We start from the raw sequence: 20,362 nt of genomic DNA on the forward strand, positions 1-20,362 counted from the left end.
CCTAACTGTTCAGCATTGTCTTCTGCAGTCCACCAAAGGGGAAAATAAACTCATGACCTTAAACAGTCATAATATGCTTCTCTTTTAATGAGTGCAACCTGCCTCTACATGGTGCTATGAAGTTATGACATTGGGACCCCTAATTCTGTTTGCCTCCAGTGAACACGATGACAGCATTTCTGATTTATAGCTAACATTGTAATTAGCAACTGACAAAACTGAAATTAACACCCTGGCTGCAAATTAATCAACATGATTGGAGTAAACCCATATCACGACAGGGGATCCTTCTTACAATTTACTTAATATGATCCATTTTTCTTTGCTTATGTTACTGCAACATTCATATTTTGTACCCCAATGCAAATAGCCAAAATAATAGTGAACTTACTTAGGCTCTGACATCACATATATTATTAAGGGGAGGAGACAGATTAAAAGAAAGAAGACAAACACAGAATTCTGGAGGAGCTCAGCAGGTCGAGCAGCATCTGTGGAAATGACTAGAGTTAGTGCTTTGAGGCCTTCCTTCAGCCCAGCATTTTGTCTACGTTGCTTTGGATTTCCAGCATCTGCAGACTTTGTCCTGCTTAAAGGAAAAGCATTACTTGGATACCAGACTGAAAATTGGCAGGATCTGCAGAGTGAGAAACATAGGAATAATTTCAGGTCAATGACCCTTTGTTAGAATGGGCTGTGGGTAGGCTTTGAGATATCAAGAGGTATGTTAGTTATCTTAGTCACCAAATCTCTGACTGGCTTTTGTAGTTAAGTTATTTAGTGGACTGATACAGTTGAGTTCTGGTCAATGGAGACATTCACAATATTAGTCATGGGACGGTGGGTGGGGGTGTGTGGAGTTGGTTCAATGATATTAATACCATAAAATATTAAACGTGGATAATTCTAGCTCGATATTCAGTTGTGATACTGAGTGTTTGACTACAAAAATGAAACATACCCTTTGGCCCAATCAATCCATGTTGACCTGATCTTTTGCCTAGACCCATCTACCAGCACCTGGACCATAACCCTCCAAACCCTTCTCCTCTGTGTACCTACCAATTTCACCTTGAATATTGCATCTTTCCCCTTAAACCTATGTCCTTTAGTTCTATTCTCACCCAACCTGAGGAGAAGACACCTGCTATAATTTGGATGTTACTTGTCACTTTTCAGCTGAGGCTTATTGTTGAAGTCTTGCTGCATGCAGGGATGGGCTAGTTCATTTGCTAAGGGGGCTGGAATGAAATTGATCATCTAATCATCAGTCAATGAAGGTTATAGAAAAAACAACTGAGGGCCAATGGTCATATGACTTTCCCCTGAGGAAATCCTGCAACAATCCTGGAAATGGCCTCCAACAATCACAATCAGGAGCTTTTATAACCAGCCAATAGGAATCTTTGCTCTTGTTTCCCATTGACTTCCTTGTTACCAGCTGCTCTCGGTTCAGCTTTGGAATTTAGTTCTATTGTACACACTTGAACCCAGGCTGGACTTGTTAAACCCCAGTGTGAGCAAGGATGGATATTATTAGTAAGGGTATTTAGTTGGTCTGGTTTTGACCAGCTTTTTGTGGATGGGAAGTAACCAAGCAATTTTCCACAGTTTTCCATCAGGAAGATACCAATGTTGTAAATGTACTGGAATGGTTTGGCTGGAGGTGAACCTAGTTCTGCAGAATGTGTTAGGTAGTGCAGATGGGATGTGTCTAATCCTGTGGCCTTTGCCGAATCCAGTGCTCCAACCCATTTCTTTATGACTGGCTTCTATGATGGTGGTGACCTTGGTAGGAAGCTCAGATAGATTAACAGCTGTGCACTTGCGGCTGAAGAGGGTTGCAAGTCTTTTGCACTCCTATGCTGGGTTTTGCTGTAGTTGAAGATGGAATCATCCTTGAAAATGCTTTGCTTTATTAGTTGTAGACTGTCCACCATAATTCAGAATTTAAATGGCAGAAACTTTGGCATTGGTTGTGGGATCACTATTGTTTTTCAAGGATTTTTTCTGTAGTTTAACGTACAATCTATCCTGTGCTGAAGTTTGCCCAGGTTGGCACACCTTTTAGATATAATTGGTGCTGCTCCTAGAATGCCTTTTGCACTCACTGAAATAAAGTCAGTCCTCTTCCTTGATATTAATTGTAGAATGAGATCTGTTGGGCTCTAAAAGAGGCAGTAATCATAATATGGTAGAATTCAAGCTGCAGTTTGAGAGGGAGAAGATAGTCAGGTGTATTAGTGTTAAAATAAATGGAATTATAGAGACATGAAAGAGGAGCTGGCCAAAGCTGAATGAAAGGGACACTAGCAGGGTTGATGGCAGAACAGCAGAGGCTTGAGTTTCCGGGAGGGAATTTGGAAGGTGCAGGACAGTCACATCCAAAAGATGAAGAAGTATTCTAAAGGAAGGATGAAGCAACCATGGCCAACAAGGGAAGTCAAAGATTGCATGAAAGCAAGAGAGGACATATAACAAAAAGTAGTGGGAAGATGGAGGATTAGGAAGATTTTGAAAACAAACAGAAGGCAACTAAAAAGCCAGAAGGAGAGAAAAGGTGAAATATGAAGGTAAGCTAGCTAGTAATATTAAGATGATACCAACATTTTTTTTCATATATATAAAGATTAAAAGTGAAGTGAGAGTACATATTGGACTAATGAGAAATGATGCTGGAGAGATAGTAATGGGGGACAAAGAAATGGCAGACAAAGTTAATAAGTACTTTGGATCAGTCTTCACTGTGGAAAAATACTAAAAGTATGCCAGAAATTTGAGAATGTTGAGGGACAGAAGTGACTGCAGTTCCTATTACTAAGGAGGAGGTGCTAGGGAAGCTGAAAGGTCTGAAGGTAGATAAGTCACCTAGACCCGATGGACTGCACCTGAGGGTTCTGAAAGAGGTAACTGAAGAGTTTGTGTCGACATTAATAATGATCTTTCCAGAATCACTAGGTTCTGGAATGCCTCTGGAGGACTGGAAAACTGCAAATATCATTCCACACTTGAAGAAGGGAGGGAAGCAGAAGAAAGTAAATTATAGGCCAGATAGCCTGAACCCACTGGTTGGGAAGGTGTTGGAATCCATTATTAAGGATGGGTTTTCTGGATACTTGGTGGCATGATAAAGTAGGCACAAGCAAGCATGGTTTCCTTAAGGGGAAATCATGTCTGACGAATCTGCTGGAGTTCTTTGAGGAAATGACAGGCAGGATAGACAAGAGAGAGTCAGTGGACATTGTTTACTTGGATTTTCAGAAGGCTTCTGACAAGGTGTTGTACAGAAGGCTGCTTAACAAGATAATAGCCCATGGTTTTAAGGGAAATATACCAGCAAGGATAGAAGATTGGTTGATTGGCAGGAGGCAAAGAGTGAGAACAAAGGGGACCTATTTTGGTTGGCTGCTGGTGACTAGTGGTGTTCTGCAGGGTCAGTATTGAGATCACTTTTTTTCATGTTATTGATGGCTTTGTGGCCAGGTTTGTAGACAGTACCAAGAAACATGGAGGGGCAGTTAGTGTAGAGGAAGCAGGGAGTCTATGGAAGGACTTAGACATATTGGGAGAAAGTTCAAACAGGTGGCAGATGGAATACAGTGTAGGGAAGTGTATGGTCATGCACCTTGGTAAAAGGAATAAAGGTATTAATCTATTTTCTAATCAGGGAGAATGTTCAAAAATCAGATGTGCAAAGGGACTTGGGAGTCCTTGTGCAGGATTGCCTAATGGTTAACTTACAGGTTGAGTCAGTGTTAAGGAAGGCAAATGCTATTTTAGCATTCATTTCAAGAGAACTAGAACATAAGAGCAATGATGTGATACTGAAGCTTTATAAGGCAGTGGTTAGACCACACAAAGTATTGTGAGGAGCTTATCTGAGAAAAGATAATAGACAATAGGTGCAGGAGTAGGCCATTCAGCCCTTTGAGCCAGCACCGCCATTCACTGTGATCATGGCTGATCATCCACTATCAGTATCCAGTTCCTGCCTTATCCCCATAACCTTTGATTCCACTATCTTTAAGAACTCTATCCATCTCTTTTTTTTGAAAGCATCCAGAGACTTGGCCTCCACAGCTTTCTGGGGCACAGCACTCCAAATATCCACCACTCTCTGGGTGAAAAAGTTTTTCCTCAGCTCCATTCTAAATGGCCTACCCCTAATTCTTAAACTGTGGCCTCTGGTTCTGGACTCACCCATCAGCGGGAACATGCTTCCTGCCTGCAGCGTGTCCAATCCTTTAATAATCTTATATGTTTCCATAAGATCCCCACTCAGCCTTCTAAATTCCAGAGTATACAAGCCCAGTCGCTCCAATCTTTTGACATATGACAGTCCCACCATCCCGGGAATTAACCTTGTGAACCTACGCTGCACTCCCTCAATAGCAAATGTCTTTCCTCAAATTTGGAGATCAAAACTGCACACAGTATTCCAGGTGTAGTCTCACCAGGGCCCTGTACAGCTGCAGAAGGACCTCTTTGCTCTTATACTCAATTCCCCTTGTTATGAAGGCCAGCATGCCATTAGCTTTGAGATGTGCTGGCATTGGAGAGGGTCCAAGGAGGTTCACAAGAATGATTCTGGCAATGAAAAAGTTAATGCATGCGGAATGTTTGAAGGCTCTGGGCATGTTCTCGCTGGAGTTTAGAAGGACGAGTGGGGGATCTCTTTGAAACCTATTGAATATTGAAAGGGCCAGACAGAGTGAAAATGTGGAGGATGCTTCCTATAGTGGGTCAGTCCAGGGCCAGATGGCACAGCTTTAGAATAGAGGGATGTCCATTTAAAATAGATGAGAAGGAATTCCTTTAGCTAGGGAGTGCTGAAGCTGTGGATTCATTGCCCTGTATGGCTGTGGAGGCCAAGTCATTGAGCATATTTAAAGCAGAGGTTGATGGGTTCTTTGATTAGTCAAGATGTCAGAAGTTATGAAGAGAAGGCAGGAAAATGGGGTTAAGGGAGATAATAGATCGGCTGTGATGGAATTGCAGAAGAGATGTGATAGTCTGAGTGGCCTAATTTTGCTCCTATGTCCCATGGTCTTATGAATTTATGGTGGAATATCATTCTCCTAATGCTGATGACACATTGCCTGCATCTGAGTTGGCAGATCAGCTCTGAGCTGATTTCAATCAATGTGATGTTAGTGCCACACAGTGAGTGCTTCAATTGCTTCATAGTCATGTGATCACTTGAATTGAGTATGATGTTCATCTGGCAGGGGTTCAGTGGCTCCGTGCTTAACAGTATTGGTTCATGGTATTAAAAAAAGTTGGGAATCCCTGACTTAAGGGGTTGTCTATTGATGGATCCTCGGGTGGTTGTAGAGGCTGATCTGGGACCCACATATTCTGGTGCAGCATTGTCAAGAGTAAGTTGTGGCTGTGGTTAGTGATTGCATATTTTGGTTGTTCATTCTCTCCTTTTGCAGCTGCTGCTTATTCTCCATAGCATAACGGAGATTCGTTCTCGTATAAATAGATTTGATTAGATTCAACTTTATTGGCATTGTGCCGAGTACAGATACAAAGCCAATGAAATGCAGTTAGCATCTGACCAGAAATGCAAAGAACAGTGTTACTTACAAAATAACTGTGAATAAAAAGTGCTATAGCACACAAATATAAAAGTACTGAGACAGTACAATATGGATGCAATACTGCTTAGCGCTGTGATGTGAGGTTCAGCAGGGTCACAGCCTCTGGGAAGAAGCTTTTCCTGTGCCTGCTGGTGTGGGAGCAGAGACTCCTGTAGTGTCTCCCGGACGGGAGGAGAGTAAAAAGTCCATGGTTAGGGTGAGGTGCAACCTTGATAATCCTTTTCGCCCTGCCCAGGCAGCATTTATGGTAGATGTTCTCAATGGTGGGCAATTGGATGCTGATAATTTGCTGGGCAGTCTTCACCACATGCTGGAGTGCTTTGTGGTCCGATACGGGACAATTGCCATACCACACTGAGACGCAGTTGGTGAGTATGCTCTCAATGGTACAGCGGTAAAAGTCCGTTAGTTTCCTGGGACAGAGGTGAGCTTTCTTGATGCTCCACAGGAAATAAAGGCGCTGTTGCACCTTTTTGACCAGGATGGAGGAGTTCAGGGACCAGGTGAGATCCTCTGAAATGTGGACATCAAGGAATTTGAAGCTGGATACACGCTCCACTACAGCTCTGTTGATGTAGATGGGGACGTGAGTGTGGCTCCTAGCATGCCTGAAGTCCACAATGATCCCCTTGGTCATTTGGGTGTTAAGGGCCAGGTTGTTATGGGCCAGGTGCTGGACCTCGTCCCTATAGGCCGTCTCGTCATCCCCTCTGATCAGGCCAACCACCGTGGTGTCATCTGCGGACTTGATTATGGAGTTAGAACCATGTACATGAATACAGTCATAGTTGAAAAGGGAGTACAGAAGAGGGCTCAGCACACAGCCTTGAGGCACGCTGGTGTTCAGGGTGAGAGTGGAGGAGGAGAGGTTGTTTAACTTAACTGATTGGGACCTGTTAGTCAGAAAGTCCAAGGTCCAATTGCAGAGGGATGAGTTGATACCAAGCTGGCAAAGTTTGGCGATCAGTTTGGAGGGGATCACAGTATTAATGCCGAACTAAAGCCAATGAACAGCATTCTGACATAAGAGTTGGGGCTGTCCAGGTGGGTCAGGGCAGAGTGAAGTGCCGTGGAGATGGCTTCCTCTGTTGACCTGTTGGTGCGATAGGCAAATTGATGGGGGTCCAGGGTAGTGGGCAGACAGGATTTCAGATGTGGCAGAACCAGTCTCTCAAAGCACTTTGCAATGATGGGGGTGAGTGCAACTGGACGGAAGTCATTCAGGCCCGTGGCAGTGGAATCCTTCGGCGCTGGCATGATGGTAGTGATCTTGAGGCCTGTGTGGAGAACTGCCTGGGCCAGGGACAGATTAAAAATGTCTGTTAAGACCCTGGCCAACTGCCCTGCACAGACTCTGAGCACATGGCCAGGTATTCCATCCGGACCAGCTGCCTTCTGTACATTCACCCTGCTCAGGGTGGTGCAAACATTGGAGGTGGAAAGTGAGAGAGGCAGTTCACCAGGTGAGAGATCCGCTTTGAGGGTGACCTTCTTGTTCTCTCGGTCAAAGCCAGCGTAGAAGTAATTGAGTTCATCAGAGAGGGAAGCAGAGCTGGAAGGGGGGCACAGTACTAGGTGGTTTGTTAAGTCTGTAATGACCTGCATGACATGCCACATGCGCCCGGGATCCGAGGAGTTGAAATGCTCCTCGATTCTCTGTTTGTATATGTGTTCAGCCTGAAAGATTCCCCTCCTCAGGTTGGCCCTGGCTGAGCTGTAAGTCTCCCGATTTCCAGACACGAAGGCTGAATCTTTTGCTCTGAGCAGGAGGTGAACCTCTTGATTTCCCTCTTGCAGCTCCCTCTTGATTTTCTCCAAGTGTATCCATTAAGTGTGATGCCTTCCCAGCTTTTAGATGTAATGTTGAATTTCTTCAGGCTGATTTTGATGTTATCTTTGAATTGACATTCCTCCAAAGCATGGTTTCCTTTATGAATTTCATATTTCTTTTAAGTTTTCCAGATTACTGGTCTTAACTTTTCCCTGGATCTGTGTAAGAATATTGAGTGTCTCAAATCCCAGTAGAAATTCTCTTTTTGTAAGAGTGGAGACCTCCTTATGCATATTATGAAGACTGGATCACATCGGGCCTTTGCTCATTAGAAGTTCAATAAGAGGTGATTTCATAAGAACTGGCTAAAAGATGTTTCCAATGGCAGCAGAATCTAGGACCATGGTTGTAGTCTAAGGATAATGGATAAGCCCTTTGAGACTGATGCGGAGAAATTTCTTCATCCAGAAGGTGATAAACGTGGAATAATGTTATGACGAAGGGCCTTGGCCCAAAACGTCGACTATTTGGGTCTTGATGAAGTTCCTCAGCCTGAAACATCGACTGTTTATTCCTTTCCATAGATGCTGCCTGCCATGCTGAGTTCTTTCAGCATTTTGTGTGTGTTGCTCTGGGTTAACAGCATCTGCAGATCCTCTTGTGTTAAACATTTGGACTGCTCTACCACAAAGTAGCTGAAGACAAATCACTAAAAATATGCAAGCAAGAGTTAGATACTGTTGGGTATAATAGGGTACTGAATCAGCCAAGACCATTTTGAATAGCACAGTTTACTGAGTGCTTTCCTTGTAGAATTTTCTGAGGTAGTTTGGAATACAATGTGACTCTGGGGTATGGAAGCAAAAGAATATGCCTAACTAAAGGAACTGAACAGAACTAAAATGCTTTTGAATATAGAAGTATGTCACCTGGCATAATTTCCATAGTTTGTGCATGCTTTATATGTAGTACTGGTTATGAATGATAATTGTTGGTGTATGGGTGCTAATCCTTAAATAATTGTCATATGACAAACTGAACTGCCAGCTGCTATAGCTTATATACCACTCCACTAATTGGAAGTACTCTTGGGCTGCTCATGGGACTAAAAGGCTGACTCGTTCCAGGGTTGCGAAGATTGCTTGTATGCAAGTAATCATATAAGCTGGCAGAATGGCACTCTGAGAGGAACCCTTGAATAAAGAGGCCACAGCTTGCTCTGAGCCCTTTGTTGTCTCAAGTGTATTTTTCTGCTCATTACCTCTTTAAGAACTGCAGCATATGACTAACTGCTCTGTGTAATTGAAACATTATTTTAGTGCAGAAATTGCTGGAGGGTGTTTAACTCTGAAGAAGATGTGCAGCAGAAAACTGCTTTCTGCCTCTATTAATTCGTCTCTAAACAAAATATCTTTGGCTGTTAGTTTAAGTGACTACCTGCAGTGACGTAGACAGTGAAGGGAAGAAGATACTGTGACATGATGTCAATGTATTGGGTGAAGAAACTTAGATTCTGAATTGAAATATCACACAGATGTGATTCCTCCCAATCTGATTAACGTGTGGAAACAGGCTGAAGAATATAAAGATCTATCATTCGTTGGAGGTTATGAACAATTGAACAGATAAAAGATGCCCAAGTTGTAAGATTTTGAGGAAAACAAGCCATCTAAAGAATGGGGGTGAAAAGCTTGCATTCAATATCAAGCAATTGCAGATAAGCAGAGGAGAAGAAAGCAAATTATTCTTCATTAAGGGAAGGTAATTAAACCAAAACATAATAGCCCTCAAACGAGGCCCTAAAGAATACATTAGATATGTTACAGTATATTGCAATCTTCCTAGAAGTCAAACAGGGACACATTCTTTATAGACAACTAATATCACCGTTGCTTGACGTGGAGCAGTAAGCAATGTCCTTCTAAAGCAGGACATCCACCCTGAGAATACACAGCTACAACAAATGCTGTCAAACTTTTAAAAAGACTACACTGAAGCCTGCTGGAAGATGGTCTCTGACAGTGGTTATCCCCACAGAAATCTAGAGAGATCTGAAGTGAAGCTGATTGCAATTGACCAGAAAGGTAACACTTGACATCTGAAATTAGTACAGGGTAGCAGGTGGAATGGATAAAGGTCCACTTTGGCTGCAAATTTTACAAGAGAATTTGCAGATGTTGTTTATGGAACTAGGAGACCAGGGATGTAAAATGGATCAGGAATACAAGTGGACATGGCTAAAAAGAAGGAAGGCAGAGATAACGATGGCTCAGCGCTGAAAAAAAGAGAATGAAGCCTTTGTCAGACTGACACCTGTTATAGAAGAAGGCAATGGCGACCCAGCACATCACACCCTGTTATCAGATGAGGTCATAATGGAAAAAGGCATCCACGGTACTGTGCAAAAGTCTGATGTGTATATATATATATATATATATCTACAGCTAGGGTTCCCAAGGTTTTTGTACAATAATGTAGTATTTTATGTATTGCACTGTACTGCTGCAAAAAAACCAAATTTCATAACATATGTGAGTGATGATAAACCTGTTTCTGATATGAGTCCCTATTAAGGACTAAGAGTGGGAAGGGGACAGTGAGAGGGGAATCACGGTTGAGGAAAGGGGAAGGGAGAGGGGAGGAAGTGGGAAGCACTGGGGGGTGGGGGGGCATTCTGTACTGATCAATAAACCAATAGTTTGGAATCACATGACCTTGTCTGGTGTCTCAGAGCAGGGGGTGTCTGCATCTGCACCACCCCTCACCCCCACCGGCAATCCTTCTCTGTTATCTGTCCCACACCACCCCCCCACAGCGCTCCACCCTCACCATTCCCAACATCCTTTGCTCCTGTCAGATTTACAAAGTACTGTACATGAAAGGAACTGCTGCAGGAACATTTCCAGAAGGACCGTCTAGTATCTCTAAAAGCCATGTTAAAGTAAACAACTCACAGAGAGAGCAATTACCCTGGACGTTTTCCTTTTCATTATGAAGGGAAGAATGCAACAAATGCTATATTGGCTGGTGCCATTTAACAATTATGACATACGACTAACTGTTGCCTGCTGTCTTGATTCATTACTTTGGCATAGAACTTGCTAGAGAGTTTTGTCTACCCTACAGTACGTTAGAAAGTGATTGACAGATGATTCTAGGACACAAAGAATGCATTACTCCCAGTACCCTGTTTAATGGGATACCTATATAATGATAGGCATAATGTGGGGATGTACTTTAAAATAGAAATCTAATGCTTGAGACAATCAAAGTTCATCAACTGAGGAGCTTGTTTGAAATATATACAAAACTATTTACTCATCCCTGAAATTGAAATGATCTTTAACCTGAACATAGCTCAGAATAAACTCCTGTTGCTGGCTGAATTTCAAACTCCTTGCACTGAAGCCAATAAATGAGATAGTCGTTTATTTATATTTGTCATAATTTACCTCCCCTACCTTGCAGTTCTGGTATTTGATTCATCCATCAGAAGCTTTTGGCATTGATATTCCTTAACAATTTGACAATAGGTTATTCTCTGACACTTGAATAGGATACAAGGACAAAAAAAAACACTCAGCAAACTCATGGAACAGATTCACTGGGGACTGACTTGCTGTTACCTTGCCTGCTGCAAGATGTTGGATGATCAACAATCAAGTGTCCATTGGATCTCAAATTGGTCCCAATCTCTAGAGAGGACACCATATTCAAAGACACAATTTGTTCCAAATCCCAGGAGGAATGTTGTACCAGCTTGCTATGGAGCATGTCTTGATACTGTTCACAGCCGTGGCAGGACCAACTTTGGAAAAACATTTACTTTGCCTTAGGACCGGGGTTCCCAACCTTCTGGATGCCATGGACACATGCCATTAACCGAGGGTCTATGGACCTCAGATTAGGAACCCCTGCCTTAGGAAGTCCTAATTCTTGAACATCAGCCTGAAAGTGCAAGGGTCTCAATTCTTAGGACATTGCTGAATTCAGAATTTCTGGAGCCTCCAGCTTCACTTTCTGTAATACTTCAATGTTTGTGCAAGATTCTGCTCTTTTACAAATCCAGTGCAAATACCATCAGGCTGGGACCCCAGCTCCGATTAAATGTCCCATAATTCCAACAATTCCTTTAAAATTACTACATGGATATTTTCAATCCTCTTATCATTTCAACATTGATTCTGTTATAGATCCAATCTTCCAACATCTTTCTCTCTGTGACCATATTATTACAATTTCACACGGCATCTTTTAAATATACCATATTCATGCTAAGCTTCAAGCACACCATCTTACACTCTCCTTCCTGTCCCTAAAGCTGTAATCTGTCCAAGATGGGGATTCTGTTCCATGATCCTGATCAAGACTAAGCATAATCACAGTCCTGCTGAAGGGTCTCAGTCTGAAATGTCGACTGTGCCGCCTGGTCTGCTGAGTTCCTCCAGCATTTTGTGTGTGTGTTGGCTAGATTTCCAACATCTGCAGATTTTATCTTGTTTAGAATCATAGGAGAATGTGAAAGAACCTAAACTACTTCTCTGTCTCAAATAGGATTGCTAATGGCTTCTCATTTCTCCAAGATTTATAAATGATGGTAATGGAGACATAGGGACTGCACTTCTCTCCTTGATACCAGTGTTGCCATTGGTTCCTTCAGCCAATATACGATGGAGGATGCAAGTTCTCAGGAGATGCAAATAGTAACAATTAGAAGGTCAGTGGCCTCTTACACCTCCAGAGAGATTCTGAGGACATCACTGGGATCTGGTTTCTTGTCTTTAAGCTCAGTCACGTGTGCTTCTGGTATGTAAAGTGATCCTACTGCAGTGCAATCAGTAAAAGAAAGGGGAACTTCTTCACTCAGAGGCTAGTGCCAGAGTAGAATGAGCTGCCAGCGGAAGAGGCGGTTGTAGGTTCAATTGCAACATTTTAGTTAACTTATTTATTTACTTTTAAGTTTATTTTGATACAGTGCGGAATAGGCCCTTCAAGCCACACTGCCCAGTAACGCCCAATTTAACCCTAACCTTATCACAGGACAATTTACATAGAAACATAGAAAACCTACAGCACAATACAGGCCCTTTGGCCCACAAAGTTGTGCTGAACATGTCCCTACCTTAGAAATTACTAGGCTTACCTATAGCCCTCTATATTTCTATGCTCCATGTACCTATCTAAAAGTCTCTTAAAAGACCCTATCGTATCCGCTTCCACTACTGTCGCTGGCAGCCCATTCCACGAACTTACTACTCTCTGCGTAAAAAATTTACCCCTGACATCTCCTCTGTTCCTACTCCCCAGCAACTTAAAACTGTGTCCTTTTGTGGCAACCATTTCAGCCCTGGGGAAAAAGCCTCTGACTATCCACACGATCAATGCCTCTCATCATCTTATACACCTCTATCAGGTCACCTCTCATCCTCTGTCGCTCCAAGGAGAAAAGGCCGAGTTCACTCAACCTATTCTCATAAGGTACGCTCTCCAATCCAGGCAACATCCTTGTAAATCTCCTCTGCACCCTTTCTATGGCTTCCACATCCTTCCTGTAGTGAGGCGACCAGAACTGAGCACAGTACTCCAAGTGGGGTCTGACCAGGGTCCTATATAGCTGCAACATTACCTCTCCGCTCCTACATTCAATTCGACGATTGATAAAGGCCAATTCACCGTATGCCTTCTTAACCACAGAGTCAACCTGCAATAATTTACAATCATTAATTAGTCTATGAACTGGTACATCTTTGGACTGTGGGAGGAAATCGGAGCAATCAGAGGAAACTCATGTGGTCACGGGGAGAACCATGGTGGGAATAAGAGAAGTTTGGATAAATCCATGGATGGGACTGGTAAGGAGGGCTTTGGTCCTGGTACACGTTGCTGGGACTAAGCAGAATAACAGTTTGGCATGGACTCTAATATTCTGCTCATGGTGGGTTCTCTGTCAATGGCAGAAAACTAACCAGAATATTCCAGTTTGGCTCTGCCAGAATATCACCGCCAAAACAAAATCCTAACAACAGACTCATCACTTCCAAGATGACAAAACTAGTTACCCACCAAAGTCTGTCGTTTACTGTTTCTATAACTCTCTTAAATATTGCATAATCACATTTGCTAACTTGCATAATTTTTAAAACCTTTCCAACTCATATACACTTTGGAAAAACCTCTTACAACAATGAGTTCAAAGTTCAAAGTAAATTTATTATCAAAGTACCTATGTTCTGGCCTCTAGAGGCACAGTTTGGTTTGTAGGAACATTACTTTCTGTACTTAGTTTTTTTAAATATCTTATCCTGCGCGGCTTAGTTTCTGTGGGTTAGTTTTTGATTTAATTTGAAGCACGTGCTGGAAAGACATACATCTCCATCCTCTACTTATTTGCCCTTGAAACAGCAGTATCTGTGAGTTTTAAGTTATTGATGATAATGGTAAACATTTTGTCGGGATATTTTGAAGAAAGTATTATGTTTATTGTTTATCACTGTTAAGCTATTGTTACACCATAGGTTTACTCTTGTTTACATGGTATAGTTATGGAGTATTTTGTGTTACCTTGGCTAACACTGCTTGTTAGAATAATTGGTTGTATCTGTATATTCTGGCACACAACAATTCTGTACTGAACTTAATTTTTATTTTACTTTCTGCAATTCCACAAGTAAGAGATATCACAAAATAAACATTGAAGAAATCTCCTGTCAAGGGTGATTTCTGAGAAGTTGTTTAACTCACTGCATAGCTCTGTAGATGCGCACTGCAAGGGCAGTAGAATGGATATGCTACTATATACTACAGTGAGATATAGTTACTTGCAGGCACTTGCAGTGGAATAAAGAAATGCAATGGAATTAATGGAAATGTTAGATTCTCACCAGGGTTCTTCAATGGAAGAACAGAACATGAGGGCTGAATTTCAGGTGGATTGGTAGTTGATTCTTCCATTTGACTAAAGTGACCTTGGTGAGGAAACTGCAGGATCTCCGTAGATTAATCTTCTAGGATACCCGTGTCTCCTCTGCCAAAGTTACAGCAGTTAAATGGCCGAGTCTCCCTCACCATATAAATTATATTACATGATCTACTGAAAGACATTGGTACTTACTGCAAGGATAACCTGTAGTGAACTGTGTGCCACTTCTATATACTGGTATCCCAGCAGGCAGCCTCTGACATAAATGTAACGATGATCCTCTGGCACCCATTCTGGGGTATCTGTTATTGTCACCACCACACATCCTGGTCCATTCTCCATCCACCAGGAACGATGCTTGGATATGTTAAAGGTCATAATCAGGTTGGTATCCTGCAAAAGAAAAATACAATGGTTTTAAGCCCTTGTTGAATTAGTTAAGTTAACTTATCACTCATTATTATTAAATTCATCTCCGCACATTATTGGCCATAAATAGGATTTTTATTTTATTTAGAGATACAGCATGGTAACAGGCCCCTTCCAGCTCAAAAAACTCACTCTACCCAATTCTGTGGCCAATTAACCTGTTAACCTGAGTCCCGAAGATGGGTCTCGACCTGGAACATTGTCTGTTTACTCTTTTTCATAGTTGCAGTCTGGTCTGCTGAGTTCCTCCAGCTCTTTGTGTGTGTTGTTTTGGATTTTCAGCAGCTGCAGATTTTGTCATGTTTGTACCCTGTTAACTCATTCGTCTCTGAAATGTGGGAGGAAATTGAAGCACCCTGAGGTAACTTGCATGGTCATGGGGAGAATGTCCCACTCCTTACAGAGAGCGATGGAATTAAATCTGTTTTGCTGACACTGTAATACCATTATGTTACCTGCCACATTACCGTGTGGCCCAAAGTTTCTAATCAAATATTCTAGAAATTTTATATATCACATTATTTTGCTTTTTCTTCTGATATAAACCCTGTGGCAAAAAGCTATTTGTCCTTTGAAAAAAAATAATTCAGTGATGTTCATCCGCAATAGACAATTGGATGCAAATAGGCATCAGAAACAAGGAAATGTGCTGTAGAGTCAATGTGGGTGTCATTAAAATTGGTGAAACATTTAACTTTCTTAATCTGATTTTTTTTCCTGCTTAAAGTTAGAAATGGAAGCTTTTAAACTATACTGTATATGCCTTGTATAAAGTTTTTTTTGTGACAAATGTAACATTATAAGCACTCCCATCTTTCATTGTATCACTTAAGATTGAGAACTTGTTTTGTTCTTCAAAAGGCAACATAATTATGTGTAGATTATTTTCTTTCTGAAGAGTTATCTTCACAAAGTACAATGAAGTAACAACAAGAAAATCGCTTCATTTGAACTTTTTTGAACCCCATTTTGTGCGAAAAATGTTGCTACTTAAGTTCTTTAAGGCTCTTGAATCAGAGGGGATAATGTCACTCAACTTCACTCACTCCATCACTGAATTGTTCCCACAATCGATTTTCAATGGCTCTTCATCTCATGTTCTCTTTTTTTTTGCTTATTTATTATCTTTCATACATTATCACAGTTTGTTATCATTTTGTCCATTTGTTGTTAGTCTGTCTTATTGGGTCTGGTATTAAGAACATAAAGAAAATCAGAAATAGGAGCAGGACTAGGCCATCTGGCCCGTCAATCCTGCTCCGCCGTCCGATAAGATCACAGCTGATGTGACCATGGACTGATCTCCACCTACCTGCCTTTACCCCCAAAACCCCATTGTGCAAAAATCTACGCAGCCTTGTCTTAATTATATTTACTGAGGTAGCCTCTACTACTTTATTGGGCAGAGAATTCCACAGATTCATCACCCCGTTGAAAAAGCAGTTCCTCTTTATCTCCATCCTAAATCTACTCCCCCGAATCTTGAGGCTATGTCCCTAGTTCTATCATTGATTCCACTGCATTTCTTAGAATATCCACGAGATAATTAATCTCATGGTAGTATATGGTGACAATACCATATACTTATACATTGATAAGTAATTTACTTCGAACTTTGAAAAACTGAATCAATTTGTAAAACATGATACCCTCACGATGATGAACCCATCATTCTAGATGCACATATGTCTTACCCCATAACATCCTCTCCAGGAACTTACCTATCATACCCACTGTAGATATTTGACCTACTGGTCCATAGTTCCCAGGTTTATGTTTGCTGTCCTTCTTAAATAAAGGCACAACATTTGCTACCTTCCATTCTACCAAAACCTCACCCGTGGCTAATGATGATGTAAATATCTCAGCCGGGGTTCCCACAATTTCTTCTGTAGCCTCCCACAACTGTTTTGGTTGTACATGGCGAGGCACTGGAGGTTTGTGTACCTTCATACGTTTTAAGTCATCCAGCACCTTCTCTACTATAACACAGACTATCTGTAAGATTCCCCTCCGCCTCCATTTATTTCACCTGTGAGGGGTGATTGATAAGTTTGTGGCCTAAGGTAGAAGGAGTCAATTTTAGAAAACCTAGCATATTTATTTTTCAACATAGTCCCCTCCTACATTTACACACTTAGTCCAGCGGATGTGGAGCATACGGATCCCTTCTTTGTAGAAGCTGGCACCTTGTACCTCCAGAAAGTGGGCCACAGCAGGGGTGATTGATAAGTTTGTGGCCTAAGGAGATGAGTTATACAGCTCTTGTTACACGCTTGTGCAGTTCAACTCTTACTCATCTCCTTCTACCTTAGGCCACAAACTTATCAATCACCCCTGCTGTGGACCACTTTCTGGAGGTCCAAGATCCGTTTGCTCCTTGACCGCTGGACTAAGTGTGTAAATATAGGAGGAGACTATGTTGAAAAATAAATGTGCTAGGTTTTCTAAAATTGACCACTACTCTAGGCCATGAACTTATCAATCACCCCTCGTAGTTCTGAGGTTCTAATATCTTTCTCCATGGTAGAAACAGGAGAAATACTTATTAAGGGTTTCATCCATCTCCTTTAGCTCCACACAAAGATATCCTCTTTGACTTTGAACAACCTTATTCTCTCTCTAGTTACTCTTTTACCCCTAACTATGCTGACAAAATCTCTGGATTTTCCTTAATTCTCTCTGTCACTATCTCATGTCCCCTTTTTTTGGGCTCATGATTTACCTCATTACCAAATTCAATGAGTAATAAGCTTGTAAAAGACTGCAGAAATATAAAATAATAAAGAATGATTAACAACCCGATGTTTGGAGGGTTTAAACGCCTGACCAGATAGGTTGAAAAGGCAGGGTGTCGGGAGCAGAGGCATGGGTCGGGCTGGTTTTTGTTCATTACTCCATGACATTAATCCCCTCTGTACTGTATTGAGGTTGGGTCTGCTCTGGGCTTCGTGTCTGTGGGCTCCATGATGTTTACTCTGCTCTATGCTGAACTGAGGTTGAGGCTGTGGTCTGCATTGGGCTTCGTGTCTGAGGGCTCACATTCATTCTAAATGCCATTTGCTTACTTTTATTATTAGCACAATTTTTTTTTCCCCTTTGCACATTGATCTTTTTTATGGGTTCTTTTGTGTTTCTTTGTTTTGTGGCTGCCTGTAAGGAGGCAAGTCTTGAGGTTGTATACATACTTTGTACATGTGTACATACTTTGATAATAAATGTAATTTGAACTTTGAAATCCAGTGATGTAGCATCAGAGTGCACAGTGAAGCATCCCTTTCTGAGAGGGAGGCTCCTTGGATTGTTTATAGAAAGGCTATCAATCTCTTGGTGTACACTCCAGCAACCAAGTTTCATTCTGACCTCTGGTGTAGTTAGAGTAACTGCACTAGATTCTTCTGACTGCTCCAGTTTCCCCTCTCAACCCAAAAACATATACGCTGGTAAGTGAACTGATCACTGTAAATTATCCTGTTGCGTTGCGCAATCTGGAAGGGTTGATGGGATGGAGGGGGGAGAATAGATTGAGACTGGCAATGAGATCTGTATAAATGGGTGTACGATTGTGGGCACAGACTTGGTGGGTGGAAGCGCCTATTTCCATGCAGTATGTCTGTGCCTCTTAAATGTCCCAATAATTATCTTTTCTGAATGTTCAATCATTGGGTAAAGACTGAAGCTGAATCAATGTTTATTCTGACCAGACAAATGTTCAGCCATTGGAGTGCCTTTGGTAAAATTCCAAAGGAAATGACAAATTCCAAAGAAAATGACAAGAAACTCCCTCTACATTGTCTTGTAAAAGTACTCAGTCCCCAACCCTTTGTTCACATAAATGAGTATTACTACCAGTGATTTTGATTAGTTTAACTGAGAATTTTTATTTGTGAATCACTTGCTCCTTTTTTCACGGTGGAGTCCAAAAAACAAGAAAATTTGTATTCATCCCCCTCTGTTCAGTACTCAGTTGAACCACCTCTCACAGCTTTTACAGCCAGTAGTCCTTTTGGATAAGTCTCTATTAGCTTTGTAAAACGTGATGGAACAAGATTTGCCCATTCCTCCCTGCAAAATTGGTCAAGTTGTGCCAGGTTAGTTAGTGAGTGGTGGTGGACAGCAACCTTGAGGTCTTGCAAGAGATGTTCAAATGGGTTAAGGTCAGAACTCTGATTGGGCCACTCAAGGACATCAATTTTCTTCATTTGAAGCCACCCTATGGTTGCTCTCATGGTGGACTTTGAGTAGTTGTCCTGCTGAAAGATAAATTTTCTCTGCAGTTTATGTTTTCCAGCAGAGGCTACCAGGATCTCTCTGTTATTTATCTTCCCATCAATCCTGACCAGATTTCCAGTCCCTGTTGCTGAAAAGCATCCTCACAGCATGATGCTACCTCCACCATACTTTACAGTTGGGATGGCATTACCTGGCTGATGCACAGTGTTAGATTTACACCACAAGTACCACTTAGTGATGAGGCCAAAAAGTTCCATTTTAGTCTCATGACCACAAGGCCTTCTGCATCTTTACAGTATCTTCTAAGTGATGCTGTGTGAAGTCTTTACTGGCAAGGAAATGTTTTTTTTTAGCCAAGGCTTCTTCCCATAAATACCCTATTTGTGTGAGGGCTTAGAAATTGTGGAGCCATGAATTTCATCTCCAGTTACAGCCACTAACTTCTGCAGCTCACTCAGAGTGACTGTTGGCATCTCTTACAAGTGCCTTCTTCTCCTGTGACTAAGTTTAGAGGGGTGGCCTGACCTACATGGTGTGGTAGTGGTTTCATAATTTTTCCACTTTTTCATGATGGACTGCACTGGGCTCCGAGGTATGTTCAGTGCCTTTGAGATGATCTTGCTAATCCACCTATTGTCTTTTATTGGCTTTCCTCCATTATGTCCTGTTTAAGTTTAGAGAAAATAAGTCAGACATTTGATACATCCTTTAAATTTGAGCAAATCTGGTGACCTTTTATTCAATATTTTCATTTAATTTGATTTATTACTCCTCCAATTTTTTTTTCGAAGTTTTAGATTTGATCAGAAGGTTTTTCTTTTTTTTGGTTGTTTCCTCAGAATGGACTGCCCAGTCCCTTTTCTTCCTTTTTTTGTATAGTGTAGTGGGGGTCTTTTTTTTCTTCATTTAAAATTCTAATTTTTTTTCTTTCCTCTTCATGAACTGATAAGAGGAGAATTGCCGTTTTCTTTTTTTATTATATATTATATACTAGCTTAACACTATGTATGATTTTGATAATGTCTATTTCAATCTCTGTTGGTATTGTTATTGATATATATATTTGCGATAAACACAAACAAGAGGAGAATTATGTTCCTTTTAAATGAATAAAGTAAAGGCATCCGTTAGTCTTGCGAGACCATGGATCTGCACCTGGAAAGTCTTCACTCTCCAGGGCGCAGGCCTGGGTAAGGTTGTATGGAAGACCAGCAGTTGCCCATGCTGCAAGTCTCCCCTCTCCACGACACCAGTGTTGTCCAAGGGAAGGGCATTAGGACCCATACAGCTTGGCACCAGTGTCGTCGCAGAGCAATGTGTGATTAAGTGCCTTGCTCAAGGACACAACATGTTGCCTCGGCTGGAGCTCGAGCTCACGACCTTCAGGTTGCTAGTCCAATGCCT

General features: G+C 41.6%; 1 protein-coding gene across 1 annotated transcript in view; it reads right to left on the reverse strand.

The window, feature by feature from the left end:
* The window catches only part of nkain2 (sodium/potassium transporting ATPase interacting 2), a 646,326-nt gene that overhangs the window by 111,511 nt on the left and 514,453 nt on the right, over positions 1-20,362 (reverse strand). Inside the window, exon 4 of the mRNA XM_072279168.1 lies at positions 14,489-14,689. Within this exon, the coding sequence (XP_072135269.1) occupies positions 14,489-14,689 (201 nt within the window). The remainder of the gene's footprint in view (positions 1-14,488; positions 14,690-20,362) is intronic.

The sequence above is a fragment of the Mobula birostris genome, chromosome 2 (assembly GCF_030028105.1).
Source record: "Mobula birostris isolate sMobBir1 chromosome 2, sMobBir1.hap1, whole genome shotgun sequence".
In the NCBI taxonomy this organism is placed as follows: Eukaryota; Metazoa; Chordata; class Chondrichthyes; order Myliobatiformes; family Myliobatidae; genus Mobula; species Mobula birostris.